At 36.8% G+C, this 14,678-nt stretch overlaps 2 protein-coding genes and 1 pseudogene across 2 annotated transcripts; all 3 read left to right on the forward strand.

Moving 5' to 3' along the window:
• Positions 1-918: 918 nt before the first annotated feature.
• LOC106381808 lies at positions 919-5,926 on the forward strand (annotated as a pseudogene).
• Positions 5,927-6,190: 264 nt separating this feature from the next.
• LOC106379679 (membrane protein PM19L-like) lies at positions 6,191-7,733 on the forward strand. The gene is made up of 4 exons (XM_013819574.3): positions 6,191-6,426; positions 6,662-6,881; positions 7,023-7,068; positions 7,517-7,733. The coding sequence occupies exons 1-4, from the start codon at positions 6,300-6,302 to the stop codon at positions 7,595-7,597; spliced, it is 474 nt and encodes a 157-aa protein (XP_013675028.2). The 5' UTR covers positions 6,191-6,299; the 3' UTR covers positions 7,598-7,733.
• Positions 7,734-13,862: 6,129 nt separating this feature from the next.
• Positions 13,863-14,552, forward strand: LOC125582436 (secreted RxLR effector protein 161-like). The gene has a single exon (XM_048749140.1). The coding sequence runs from the start codon at positions 13,863-13,865 to the stop codon at positions 14,550-14,552; it is 690 nt and encodes a 229-aa protein (XP_048605097.1).
• Positions 14,553-14,678: the final 126 nt, after the last annotated feature.

Genomic DNA, 14,678 nt, shown 5'->3' on the forward strand with positions numbered 1-14,678 from the left:
CGGAGAGAAGCGGAGAGACAGATAGGTGGAGAGAGAAGCACTGAAATCTCCTTTGCGTTTGTCTAGAGAAAAAGAGATCCAGAGAAAAGTATTAGAACAAGAAGGAGAAAGGAACAAACTTTATGACTAAAATTGGATGGAGAACTTTGGTGTTTACCTTCGGTATGTAGGAGAAGAGAAAGGGGTTCCACCGGTGGCTGCAGTCGTCGTTGATTTCACCGGAAAAAAACACAAAGGAGAAGACAAAATCGCCATCTTGCTCGCCGTGGAAGAGAGAGTCGGAGAGATCGATGTTAGGGTTACGGGAGTTAGGGGAAGTTAAATGTTTAGATCTTTTTTTTCTTTTTTTTTTAATTTTTTCCCCTTTTGGCAACTATATTAAACCAACCTTTTTCCATTTTTTTTTAAATCCAATTAATTATGTTTAATGTGATTGATCAAAGATTGGATTTATACCATAGAGACAACTATGTTGTTTTTTTATTCTTTTTTGGCAATTTTTCCAATAATTTTTTACCTTAAAAATAATAATCTTGCAATGTGTTTCTCCATCACATTTGTAATTGGCAAAAAACAAACGTTTATGATTTTTTTTCTTCTCATGTAATTGCAAAGACAAAGATTATTCTACCATAATCAATGAGAATAAATGCATATACACGTAAATGTATATGTGAATCTGACATACGTACCTCCTCCTTTGCTGACTCGTTGTAATCACTCGCTTTCATGCTCATGTGACAACATTCAGAGTTGACGATGACGATAAAGAAGGTGGGAACAACGAATTTTTTTTGTCTTTCATGGTAATAAGAAAAACCGAATGCCCCTTTGTCTTTTTCTAAATCTATCTATCACCTTATCTTGGTAAAATTCGAGGAAAATAACTTATTTTAGATCTGAGTGTTCTTTGTTAGCCAAACCATTTTCCTATATAGAGGAACAAACAAAAAAAGAGAACCCAAAGAGACATTCATGAAAATTTTCACTCTCTGTTTCTGTTAGCTGATGTGTGATTAGGCTTTCATTACAGCTAAGAAGATGGTAAGCCTTTAGATTCTCCTCGGAATCTGCATTATTATTCAGAGCGTTGCTTCCCTACGAATTGTGTTTCGTTATGTCTTCTTCACGCAATTGGGTGTTTGACGTCTTCCCTAGCTTCAGGGGGCTAGATGTCCGCAAAACATTCCTCAGTCACTTTCTTAAGGAGTTGGATCTCAGATTGATCATTGCTTTCAAAGACAGTAAGATAGAAAGAAGCCAAGCGATCGAACCAGAGCTTCTACAGGCAATTAGGAGTTCAAGGATTGCGGTTGTCATGTTCTCGAAAAACTATGCTTCTTCCAAATGGTGCCTAGACGAGTTGCTGGAGATTGTGAAATGCAAACAGGAGCTAGAGCAGATTGTGATACCCGTTTTCTACGGGTTGGATCCTTCTGATATTAGAAAACAGTTGGGTGAGTTTGGTGAAGCTTTTGACAAGACTTGCAAGTACAGAACAGAGAGCAAGATACAACTGTGGCGGCAAGCTTTAACCGATGTAGCAAATTTAGAAGGACATCATTCTCGAAACTGGTATAACTTTATTTGTCATGTTATTTGTTTCTGTAATTTATAATTCTTTTATAAAATTATAAATTATAATTGTACCTATTTATATTAATAAAATCGAATACTATGATACTCAAAAGAAATGTATACCAACTTGTTACACTAATACATGTTATTTCATGGTTTATGATATAATGTTTTCTCCATGTCAGGGATAATGAAGCAAAAATGATTGAAGCGATCGTAGGTGATATTTTGGTTAAACTTAATTTAACTCCATCAAGGGATTTTGATGAGTTTGTCGGCATCAACGATCATATTGCAAAGATGAGTGTATTGAGGAAGTGAGGATGGTTGGGATATGGGGTCCTTCGGGAATTGGCAAGACTACCATTGCAAGAGCTCTATTTGATCGGCTTTCACATCAATTCCAAGGTAGAATTTTCATTGATAGTGTGTTCATATCTAAGAATCTGGAAGATTATAGGAGAGCTAACTCTGATGATTACAACATGAAGTTGAGTTTGCAAGGAAAGTTCTTGTCTGAAATTTTAGGCTATGTTCACATAAAAATAGATCATCTAGGGGCTGCGAGAGATAGGCTTATGCACAGAAAAGTTCTTATCATTATTGATGATTTGGATGATCAAGTGGTGGTAGAGGCCTTGGCTGGTGGAGATGATTGGTTTGGAAATGGGAGTAGAATCATTGTGGTTACAAAAGATAAACATCTTCTTGAGGCACATGGGATTGGTCATATTTACACGGTTGGTTTTCCATCAGAAAAGCAAGCGCTTGAGATGTTCTGCCGATCAGCATTTGTGCAAAACTATCCACCTGATGGTTTTGTGGATCTTGCTTCTAAAATAACCATGTGTGCTGGTGGTCTTCCTTTAGCTCTTCAGATTCTAGGTAAGGCTGTGAAAAGGAGGAACAAGGAGTATTGGACAGATATGTTATCGAGGCTTGGAAAAAGTCCAAACAGAGATATTGTAAAAGGGCTAAGAGTTAGTTATGATGCGTTAGACAGCGAAGAAGATAAAGCAATATTTCGTCACATCGCATGTTTCTTCAATGGTATGGAAATTAATAGAATCAAACTGATGTTTGCAGATAGTGGGTTGAATGTTAATATAGGTCTTACAAACCTAGTTGATAAGTCCCTTATTAATGTAAAACCATCGTGGAATAATACAAATAATTGTAGAGATGCATAGTTTGGTACAAGAGATAGGTAAAGAAGTTGTTCGTACACAGTCTAACAAGCCTGGAAAACGAGAGTTTCTGATGGATTCGAAGGATGTTTGCAATGTACTTGGTGTGAATATGTTATAAAAGATAGATTTGTGTCCGAAAGACTTATTGATGATAGCTCAAATGAGCTTTATTATGCAGAGAAATAAAGAACGTAAAGGATTTGTAAGTTGTCACCAAGAATCTAAAATAGTTTGATTGATCTCTTAAAAGGTTTAAAGAAGGCTGCAACTATAGGCAGCCAAAGTTACAACCAAAGAACATTTAACAACATATTTATATCAATCTAGAAACCCTAATACATAAACTATTGAGACTTCTTAATGGATCATAAGTGGGCCTTTAGTGTGGGCTTCAATACTTGGGAGTTCGAAAGTAAGATTTTTCTCTCTCTTTCCATAAGAATATTGGAAATTGTCATTCCTCCAATATAACGATTCTTGTTTTTTTCAGGGGAGTGAAATGGTTATAGGTATATCCATGAATTTAGATGAGATTAGTATGGTGAGGATACATGAGAATGCATTCGACGAGATGACTAATCTCCGTTTTCTGAAATTCTATAAGAAGTCATTGGAGATGAAGAAAGAAGTTAGATGGTTACTACCCGAAAGATTCGATAATTTTCCGGACAAACTCAAGTTATTGAGTTGGCCGGGATGTCCAATGGTGTACATGCCTTCTAGTTTCTGTCCTGAATATCTTGCTGAACTCATAATGCCTAACGCCAAGCTTGTGAAGTTATGGGAAGGAGTTGAGGCAAGTTCCAATATATTTTCAAACTGCTTATTACTAAAAAATGGGTTTCCTCTTAAAAAGAGACCTTTCACTTGGTGAGTAGTTAATTTTTATTTTGTCTATTTTTTGTTCAGCCACTTACATGCCTGAAAGATATGGATTTGTCCAAGTGTGAAAACCTGAAAGAAATCCCGGATCTTTCAACAGCTACCAATCTTGAGACATTGAATCTCCATGGTTGTTCAAGTTTGGTGGAGCTTCCTTCCTCTATTCGGAATCTCAATAAATTGACAGAGTTGAACATGCAAGGATGTGTAAATCTGGACAGCTTTCCCACCGGAATCGACCTCCAGTCTCTAAGTTCTCTTGATCTCAGTGGATGTTCACGGTTGCAAAGTTTTCCTTTGATCTCAAGTAACATTTCAAAGCTCAATCTAAGCCAAACAGCTATCGTAAAATACCCCTTTAAATTGCCTTTAGAGTCTCTCGTTGAACTTCACATGGAGCAAATCCAGAGTGAGAGCTTTTGGGAAGGAGTTCAGGTATGACATTGTTTTTCTAAAACTATTTAATTACAACCGATTGAAATTATCATATTTAAAAATTTAAAGTAAGTTTTTGAAAACATGCAAAGTACTATATCGGAAGATTTTCGTAAATCTTTTCACCAAATATAACACACATTTTCTATGAAAAAGAAAAGACTACAAAACTGTATATCTTAAATCCCCTAATTAAGTTATTGACTAGGTCTTTAGAAATGTTTATAGTATACTGGCACATGTAGCCTATTGGTTTGTGCTAGTAATATTGTTGTGCCACAATAGAGGTTCAAACTTGGTAGAATGCATGTTGTAGGCATTTATATGTTGTTGACAAAAAAAAAAAAGTCTAATAGTTAGGGAAAGAAATGATTCACATGATGTTTACCCAACTTTAAAAATATCTAAATACTTAAATAGTGTTTGGTACTGTTTTGTTCAGCCTCTTACAAGCCTCAAGAAAATGGTGTTTTCAAGATGTGAAAACTTGAAAGAAATCCCAGATCTTTCAATGATGACTAAACTCGAGAAACTTGATCTCAATGGTTGTTCTAGTTTGGTGGAGCTAACTCTTTCATCGATTCAAAATCTCAACAAACTCACGACTTTGGAAATGATAGGATGCTCAAGTCTAGAGACTCTCCCAACTGGCATCAACTTAAAATCTCTCTATCGCCTCAATCTTAATGGATGCTCTCAGTTGAGAAGCTTCCCAGATATCTCAAGCAACATCTCAACTCTCTTTCTAAACCAAACAGCCATTGAAGAAGTTCCTCCGTGCATCGGAAACTTCTCTAGCCTTGAATCTATGGAGATGTGGGAATGCAAGCAGCTTCAATCCATCTCACCAAGGGTTTTCAAACTCAGTAATCTTGATGAAGTTTACTTCTCAGACTGTGAGAAATTGACTGAAGTTAGATGGCCTGAGGAATCACAAGACACCAACTTGTCATTAGTTATTTTCACCAACTGCTTCAATTTGAATCAAGAAGTCTTCATTCATCAATCAGCTTCCGAATATCTGATCTTACCAGGTGTACAGAAGTGCTTCCATATTTTACTCATCGGTCTACCGCGAGCTCCCTTACCGTCCCTTTACATCGTTCAACTCTCAGTCAACAATCATTCTTGGACTTCAAGGCTTGTGTTGTGGTTTCCGAGAAACGGTTAGCCATCTGTTGTTCTCTATAGAGATTCAGGTACATTGTCGGTTTAGAGACAAGCACGGGAACTACTTTGAGCCTGATAATCCAAGACACTTCTCCTTACATCAGAAATATAATCATCTGATTATTTTTGACTGTCATTTCCCTCTAAACCAAGATTGCAATCAAGTTGAGATAGAGTTTCGCCTTTCTAGTATTCGACTCAAACTAAAACGATGTGGTATAAGACTCTCAGATGACAATACTCTCTTTTTGGCTACTCCTGTTGAAGTAGATGAAGACAATATGGTTGATTATGGATGTCATGAGACTGAAGAATGTGGAGATAGCGATGTAGAGACTAAGAGATGCAGAAAGCGAATTCGGGTAAGCATTCAGAAGTAAGTGAATACAATACTCTATGTCTCGCAAATCTTTTATAATTTAGACCACTGGATTATTTCTGCAGATAAATACGGAATAGGACATCCTATTAGATTGCTCTTCACGGGACCCTCATTGTTGATTTGTCTATTAACTTCTTACACACGTTCTTTTTGCATATTGTTATTTATCATACACGTTTCTTTTTTCTTTTTTAAAGTCTATTAAATGGATATTGAATGTTTATATACATGTATTTATGATGAACTGAATATTTGTTTGCATGTATAATACAGAAAAGTCTAAAAGCTACATAAAACAAGAAAATTGCGAAAGAAACTAAGTGAACCAAAGAATCTTTTTAAGTTTCCAAAGGTTTTTTACCTAGTTACTTTTCAAATTATTTAATTATGTCCTGTGGATGACGCAAAACATAGATTCTGTGTAAGAAGAACAGCAACACAACTTTACAGCCTGCAAGAGCAAGAATTTAATTGCCTTTACGAATCCAGAAAAAACAAACAGCCTTAACCAAGAAAGGCACCGTCTAATCAAACCTATATATAAACCCAAGGTCTTAAATCATTACACATCCAAAATTGTGAAGATCTTAACTCCAAATATAACTTTTCAAACAAAAAATTACATAGCTCTAGATTTTTCTTGTCTAGGGTGACAAGAAAAAATGGCGGAACAGCAGATGAAACCAGTGGCCTCTTTGCTTCTACTCCTGAATTTCTGCATGTACGCCATTGTTCTCGGAATTGGAGCATGGTCCATGAACAAAGCTATCAGCCATGGCTTCCCTATTGGTATATAATGTTCTTTGTGTAATAGAAAAGCCTGTATTTTCATAATTAATCGATCAATCAGTTTTCTCAAAAATTTTTAACGATTGTCTGTCACTAATTGTACAACATCACAAATTTGAAAAAATCAAGATGGAATAATTTGGTAGTTTGAAAATAAATTTAAAACGTTCTCATTAAAAATTATTAATGGTTTGAATTAATCATTTTAAGTTGTTTTTTCTTTCAAAAATTAAAGGTGCGGATTTCAGCCTTCCCGCTCATTTTTCGCCAATATATTTTCCGATGGGCAATGCGGCCACTGGATTCTTTGTGATGTTTGCTTTGATTGCCGGAGTTGCTGGAGCAGCCTCTGTTATCTCCGGTGTCAGTCATCTCCAGTCCTGGACTACAGCGAGTTTTCCGGCAGCTGTCTCTGCCGCCATGATTGCTTGGTCTCTTACAGTTTTAGCCATGGGGTATGATATTAATCAAAACACATTTTTGAGTCTTTGACTAGCATTCGTTCATTTATTTCCTTTTTAAATTTTTCACACCGAAGATAAAAATCTAATTTCTAGTTTATGAAACTCGTTTGTTTCTTGAATGTACTGGTACAGATTTGGATGCAAGGAAATTGAACTTGGGATGAGAAATGCCCGCCTGGTAAGTAAACCTCTATTATATATATTACACTATTGCAAAGGGTTATGGCATAAACATATACTCCATCTGTTTCTTAATAAATGTCACTTTGACATTTTTTACACATATTCAAGAAATTGATTGAAATGTATTTAAATTGTCATTAATTACACCTAATTGATCAATAGTATTTGAGATAAGTAAAATTATTTATAAAATTAATGTAGTTTGCATTTAATTTTCAACTAAAACTAGGTATAATTTGCATTGAAATTAGAAAATAACACTTTTTATGTAACAAGAAAAAAATGTTACAATGATATTTATTATGAAACAAAGAAAGTAGTATATAGTAGTTGTTTAAATAAACAAATCCAAGAGACGGGTTTAGATGTGAATGACTAAAACCATTTTTAGAATACTTTTAATGAGCAAAATAATAATTCTATTTTTTGAAATTTTTTGGCAGAGGACAATGGAGGCATTTCTGATAATACTTTCAGCGACACAACTTCTCTATATCGCTGCTATACATGGAGTTCGAAACTAAAGAAATAAAACGGATTTCTTTTCTTTTTATTTATTTGTTTTGTAAAATTTATATATTCTCACCCAATTTCTTTATTTGAAGATGTGTATTTGTGTGGTTTGTATTTAAAAAAAACTTATTTTGTTTGTGTGTTTGATTACAAAAGATTTTGTGCATGGTTTGAATAAATGCATTTCATAATCGCATAACTAAAAGTATTTGATTAAATAATGGAACAAATAATTCGCTTAATACAGTCCGGATTCTCTTGTTCCCATTTGCTATGCCCACGAAAATACCTATGGTTTTGACCTCTCATAAGCTCTATCCTTTCCTCTCATGGCTATTATCAATCCAAGGCCTTCTTCTTAATACAACACTATTTGATAGGATTTATACCAAAAAAAATAAAATTGATCGTCTGACAGTGACACTGCGCCGACAACAAATATTAAGAAGTCAAGAACACAAGGTACCCGCATCTCTTTCTTCTCGAATTTCAGAATATTGAATCGAAGAGTCCGCGTTGAAATTCAGACATCCGTGTATAATAGCGTATCGCGGACTTTTAAGATGCGTACTTACGTTTCAATTTTTGTGAAGAAATATTCGCATCAAAAAGAAAGATGAAAGGAGGTCAGAAAAAAAGAGGTTTGAAATGGGTACATATTTGGACTCATAGTCATTGGATGATATGAAAACCGGAAACTTCCTCTTAGTTTTCCATGTGCATGTCTGCCACAAGTACACTACAAGTCTTCTTGATGAGATATGTGTGCTAAATAGGCTTGGGACGGATCCGGATATCCAGGAAAATCAGAATATCCTGATCCGGATCTGGATCCGGATCCGTCGGATTCGCGAATTTAATATCCGGATCCGGATTCGTGGTTTCCCGATATCCGTCTCGATATTCTATTACCCGCGGATATCCGGATTCGGATCCAGATCCGTAAAAATAATTAAAAATAATATTATTTTTTTTTAAACTAATTTTTTTAATATAATAGATAAATTAAATATTTATAACTATATTTATATATGTCTATACTATTGTAAAAACTAAAATATAAGATTATAAGATTAATTCATGTATAAATATTAATATATCAAATATAAATATTATTGAAATTTAAAAATTTAATGTGTTTCAAAAATACGGATCCGGATCCGGATTCGGTTTGGACGGATCCAAGATTTTACTATCCGGATTCGGATCCGGGCACCCCGGATATCCTATTTTCGGAACGGATCCGGAGCGGATCTCGAATCGAATCCGGATCTCGGATAATAAGTCTCAGACCTAGCGCTAAAGGCCTAAACCCACAAACAAATTATTATTATTATTATTATTTTCTCAACGACCCACAAACAAATTAATTAGTTGTAGAATAGCATCTTTACCAAATTATATTTGTCAAACTAATAAATAACTAACACTGATCATTAGTAAGTTGAAAATATAGGGTTTTTGGCGAATGCTGTATTACACCCTCCGTTCCGAGAGTAAGATTTTTTAGATTTTTTTTTTGTTCCACAAAGATAGATTTTCTATATTGTTAAGGTATTTTTTATACTTTTGAGAAATATTTATTTGAGAATATTTTAATTGATTGAATTTCATTGGTAGAAGGTTATTGGAAAGTGTATAATAAAGTAAAAATAAATTAAATTATAAACATTTATTAAATTCTTAATAAACGTGCATATTCTAGAAAATATCACTTTCGGGAACAGAAGGAGTAATTAACTAGCATTCCAATGGTTCAATTGCTAATATCATTAAATGTTCTTACCATTTTACACCAATCATCAACTGTATATTAGATGTTTTTTGTACACCAATCATCAACGGTTTTAATTCATAAAATTAACCATAAACTTAAAAAAAAATATCATCTAGCTTGGCAAGAAAAATAAAATCATTACAGGATTACCAAGAAAATTTACAATCAATTACAAATACAATTAATCTACCATTACTAATAAATAATTTTACCGACTTCTGGGCTATGGAAAATATGATGAATCTAAGATAGTAAAGCATAATGTTTGCAACGAAAGTTCTCAATTGGTGAAAATGGTTTCGAAATCTGATAAATTGTATGCCTTTGCAACTTATTTGGAAGACATCAAGCTTATGAAGGAGAATTTCAACCACTCAGAGTTTATATATGTATCCCGAATGCATAATACAACAGCGGACAGTCTAACACGAAATGCTCAGAAACAACCGTCTTTTGTCGTTCACAGGGACACGGAGTTACCAGTTTGGTTTGCAGAGTCTTAATTGGGTATGTGTATATTGATGACAAAAAAACTATAAAAGAAATAATTCTACAAACCTCTAATATACATACAATAAAACATTTAAACATCCTTCGTATTTTAAATTTAAATTTATCAAAATCATTTATCATCATCATACTCGCCAATTTTATTATCCTCTCATATTAGGATATATCATCCTTATCTATAGACTATTTCCTTTATTTTGTATTATTACCTTTCTTTATATTGATTGACTTAGGATCTTATATGGGTTGTATATAAAGAGACATTGAGGTCATGAATTAATAACACAGAACATATTTATCGAATACAGAACTTCTCATGGTATATTAGAGCTACGAAACTGATAACATTGAAACGAAACACACGACCTCACGAACCCGACTCTTGATTTTTTGCTTAAATCTCATCGACTCAGGACCTCGAAACCAACTCGATCATGTCTGGACCCCTTGCGACAACGAACCCGACTCGACGAACAATCTCTCCATACGAGCTGGCAGCTGGTGATAACCCTGGAGCAGTTATCTCTCAGCCTCTACTCAACGGACGAAACTATGATAAATGAGCACAGAACTTCCGTGTGGCATGAAGCGCTCAGAAAAAGTTTGCTTTCATCAACAGCTCTATCCCGAAACAGACAAACGACTCACCTGACGTTGAAGATTGGATAGCTAACAATCACCTACCGGTGAATTGGATCAAACTTACAATCGAGCCAAAAATTTTATCAAATATCTCTCACAAAGAAATCGCTCAAGACCTCCGAGATCACATCAAAAAGTGATTTTCTCTTATAAGTGGAGCTTGCTACCAACAACTTCGAGCTTCCCTTGCAAATTGTTGACAGGTGGGATCTACAGTCGAAGACTACTTTAGACGATTGACAGGAATCTAGGATTCTATGGCGGAATGTATATCAACCAAGACATGTGGCTGCGGAAAGTGTGAATGTAACTTGGTCAGGTCTCATGAAACAGAGCGTGAGATTATTTGTGTTCATGATTTCCTATATGGTCTTGACAAAGTGCATAGTTTAGTAAGATCTCAGATATGCGCACAAATTCCTCTACCATATCTTGATACCGTATATCAGACGATCGTACAAACCGAAACTGTCCCGCTGAACTCAAAACATGAGACTCTGACAGTCTTGACTTTTGCCGCTCAAGCATCGACAGACTATAATCGACCTTCTACAACACCTCAACAGAATGATAATCGATCTCGCTACCTGAACCCGGATGCTAACGTCACATGTACCAACTGCGGACGTATCGGACACTGTGCGACCCATTTCTTCTGTGTGATAGGATTTCCCGAGTGGTGGGGAAAGAGACCACGAGCTCGAAATAACCAACAACGAGGACAATCAAACACACAGTTTTCTGGTCAAAACTCGACTGTGCGCGCGAACTCCTCACAGATTATCCAACCAACAACTGAGATAGGTGCTAACCTCACTCTCACCGACGCCGACATACAAGGGCTGGCTGGTTTCTCTGATGCTCAGTGGAAAAAATTAGCAAAACTTATCAACCCTCCGAAATCAAACTCAGACGGGAATCGTCTAAGTGGTAAGAATAATGATCCAATTTGGATCTTAGACACAGGCGCCAGTCATCATATGAATGGTCGTCTTGATCTCCTCAAAGATATTGAGCTCGTTGATGCTATCTCGGTCACTTTACCAGCTGGTGCAAATGCTTTGACCACGAAACGGGGGACAATCCGACTAAAATCACATATAAACTTGAAAAATGTTTATTATGTCGATGGATTCCATACGAAATTAATCTCTTTCGGCCAACTACTTATTGATAATACTCTAGTTGGTCAAGTTACTGATAGACTTTTGGTTTTGCAGGGCCGCATTACGAGGACATTGATTGGAGCGGGTGAAAGAGAGAGAGAGAGAGAGAGAGAGAGAGAGAGAGAGAGAGAGAGAGAGAGAGAGAGAGAGAGAGAGAGAGAGAGAGAGAGAGAGAGAGGGATTGTATCAATTCCGAGGCTTCAAAACTGTAACTGCTTTCAATACTACGACAAGTGATGAAGGTGTTTTATGGCAACAACGTCTCGAACATCCGTCTTCTCGAGTTATCAGCTTATTACCTGGTGTTCGTCTCAAGTCTAGCGGTATTTCGATTTCTTTGAAATCTTGTGATGTTTTCTTCGATCAAAACAAACAAGAAATTCCTTTTCCAATAGTTATAATAAAGCATCTCGATCTTTTGAGTTAGTTCACTATGACCTTTTGGGGCCTTATCGCATCTCTGCATTTTGTTGTTCTCAATATTTCCTGACCATTGTCGACAATTACAGCAGAGCCGTCTGACTATATCTACTTCCCGATAAAATCGATGTGTCCAACAAAATTCGTGATTTTCTGGCTCTAGTCAAACTCCAGTTCGATTGTAACGTCAAGATATTTTGAAGCGACAACGGAACTGAATTTATGTGCCTCACAAAGTTTTTCCGAGAACAAGGTATCATACACGAGACCTCGTGTGTCGGAACTCCATAACAGAACGGTCGCGTCGAACGCAAGCATAGACATATCTTCAATGTTGCTCGAGCTCTCCGGTTTCAAGCAAACCTACCGATTGAATTATGGGCAGAATATGCCTTAACAGCTTGCTACCTGATCAATTAAACACCACCCAAACTCCTCAACGACAAAACGCCTTTCGAGATGTTCTATAATCGACAATCTGCTTTCGATCAACTCCGTGTTTTTAGTTGTCTGTGTTATGCTCATAACCAAAACCATGGGGGCGATAAGTTTGCCTCTCAAATTCGGCGCTGTGTATTTTCGGGCAATACATATGGAAAGAAAGGATGGCGACTATACAATTTGGACAAATTAAGAAGAAATATTTACTTCACGAGATGTTTTATTTCAAGAAACGGTGTTCCCATAGCATGACAAGGCACTGCCCTCAACATCGTCTCCGCCAATAAACTCAGTGATTAATAACAACATTGAGGACGAAGCAACAATACCAATACTACCTAATGATCCTGCGATAACGATTCCGGCACCGATTGATACTTCGACTTCGACTTCAACTCCAACGACAGAAACTACAATGAAGAACGTAGAACATGCAACCTCGACCTCCTCAACTAAAATAGAAAACGAACTAGGTCGTGGTTTCAGAACAAAGAAACCTTCATCATGCCTTACTGATTTTGTCGTCAATACAGTCTTTCTCACTCCTCTCGCAACTCTCACTCCATCGGCATCCTCCGGTACGGTCTATCCCATCTCTGACTACTATACTTGGGATCGTTTTTCAGCATCTCATTGCAGCTTCTTGACGGCTCTATCTCTTGCCGTCGAACCTCGGTCTTACAAAGAGGCAGTGCAATTCGATGTCTAGAAGAAATCAATGTGAGAAAAGATTGATGCCTTAGAACACAACCATACATGAGAGCTAACTGAATTGCCTCCCGGAAAAGTTGCTCTAGGATGCAAATGGGTTTATCAAATAAAACTCAGAGCAGATGGCACGATTGAGCGCCACAAGTCTCGACTCATGTTTCTCGGCAATAACCAAGTAGAAGGTATCGACTATGAAGAGACTTTTACGCGAGTTGAAAATATGACGACGGTTCGTATATTTCTTGATATCGCTGCTAAACAAGATAATGAAGTACATCAAATGGATGTTCACAAAAGCTTTCCTACATGGTGATCTCAACGAAGAAGTTTATATGAAACTTCCACTTGATTTCCGATCTGATTCTTATAAACGGTTTTGTCGTTTGCGAAAATCTCTTTATGGACTACGACAGGTACCGCGTTGTTGGTTTTCAAAACTAACAATGGCTCTTCGACCGTTTGGTTTTACACAGTCACGGAGAGATTACTCATTCTTCGTCTCCATGAAAGAAGACATTACTCTTCGTGTACGTTGACAACCCTATTATCTCTGGAAACTCGCCTCCTTACATCAACGAATTCAAGTCCTGCCTCTCGTCCTGTTTTTACATGAAAGATCTCGGACATCTCAAATACTTTCTCGGATTGGAGGTAGCTTGCAGTGCGGAAGGTTTCTACCTTTGCCAACGGAAATATTGTACCGATGTTGTCACTGAAGTGGGCATTCTGGTATGTAAACCTGCTGGTTTTCCTATGGATAAAAGACACGGTGTTTCCCTAGCCAAAGGCTCTCCTTTCCCTGATCCTGAACGCTACCGACGACTTGTTGGAAGACTGGTGTATCTAGCTGCTACGCGTCCTGATTTAACATATTCTATTCATATACTTACGCAGTTTATGCAGAAACTAGACAATGCTCATTGGGATGGGGCTATGCATGTTGTTCGTTATTTAAAAGGTACACTTGGACAAGGCATCATGTTGCGTGAAGCTCCACCATTACACATCACCGGTTGGTCTGACTCTGATTGGGAAGGCTGTCCGGTAACCCAAAGATCATTGACTGGTTGGCTTGTTCAGCTTGGAACGTCTATTATCTCATGGAAGACAAAGAAACAAGGTACAGTTGCTTTATCTTCAACTGAAGCCGAATACAGACCTATGACAGAGGCAGTAGAGGAACTGAAATGGATCAAAGGCCTACTTCGTGATTGTGGCATCGATCATACACGACCAATGACTTTGATGTGTGATGATCAATCAGCTAATTTACTTGACCAAGAATCATGTTTTCCATGAACGAACGAAGCATGTTGAAGCAGAATGTCACTTCATCCGCGATCACATTATCAATAAGACCATTGAAACGTCTCATGTTGTTTCAAAAGATCAACTAGCCGATATTTTGACCAAGACCTTGGGGCG

This window comes from Brassica napus, chromosome C2, assembly GCF_020379485.1.
Source record: "Brassica napus cultivar Da-Ae chromosome C2, Da-Ae, whole genome shotgun sequence".
Classification (NCBI taxonomy): domain Eukaryota; kingdom Viridiplantae; phylum Streptophyta; class Magnoliopsida; order Brassicales; family Brassicaceae; genus Brassica; species Brassica napus.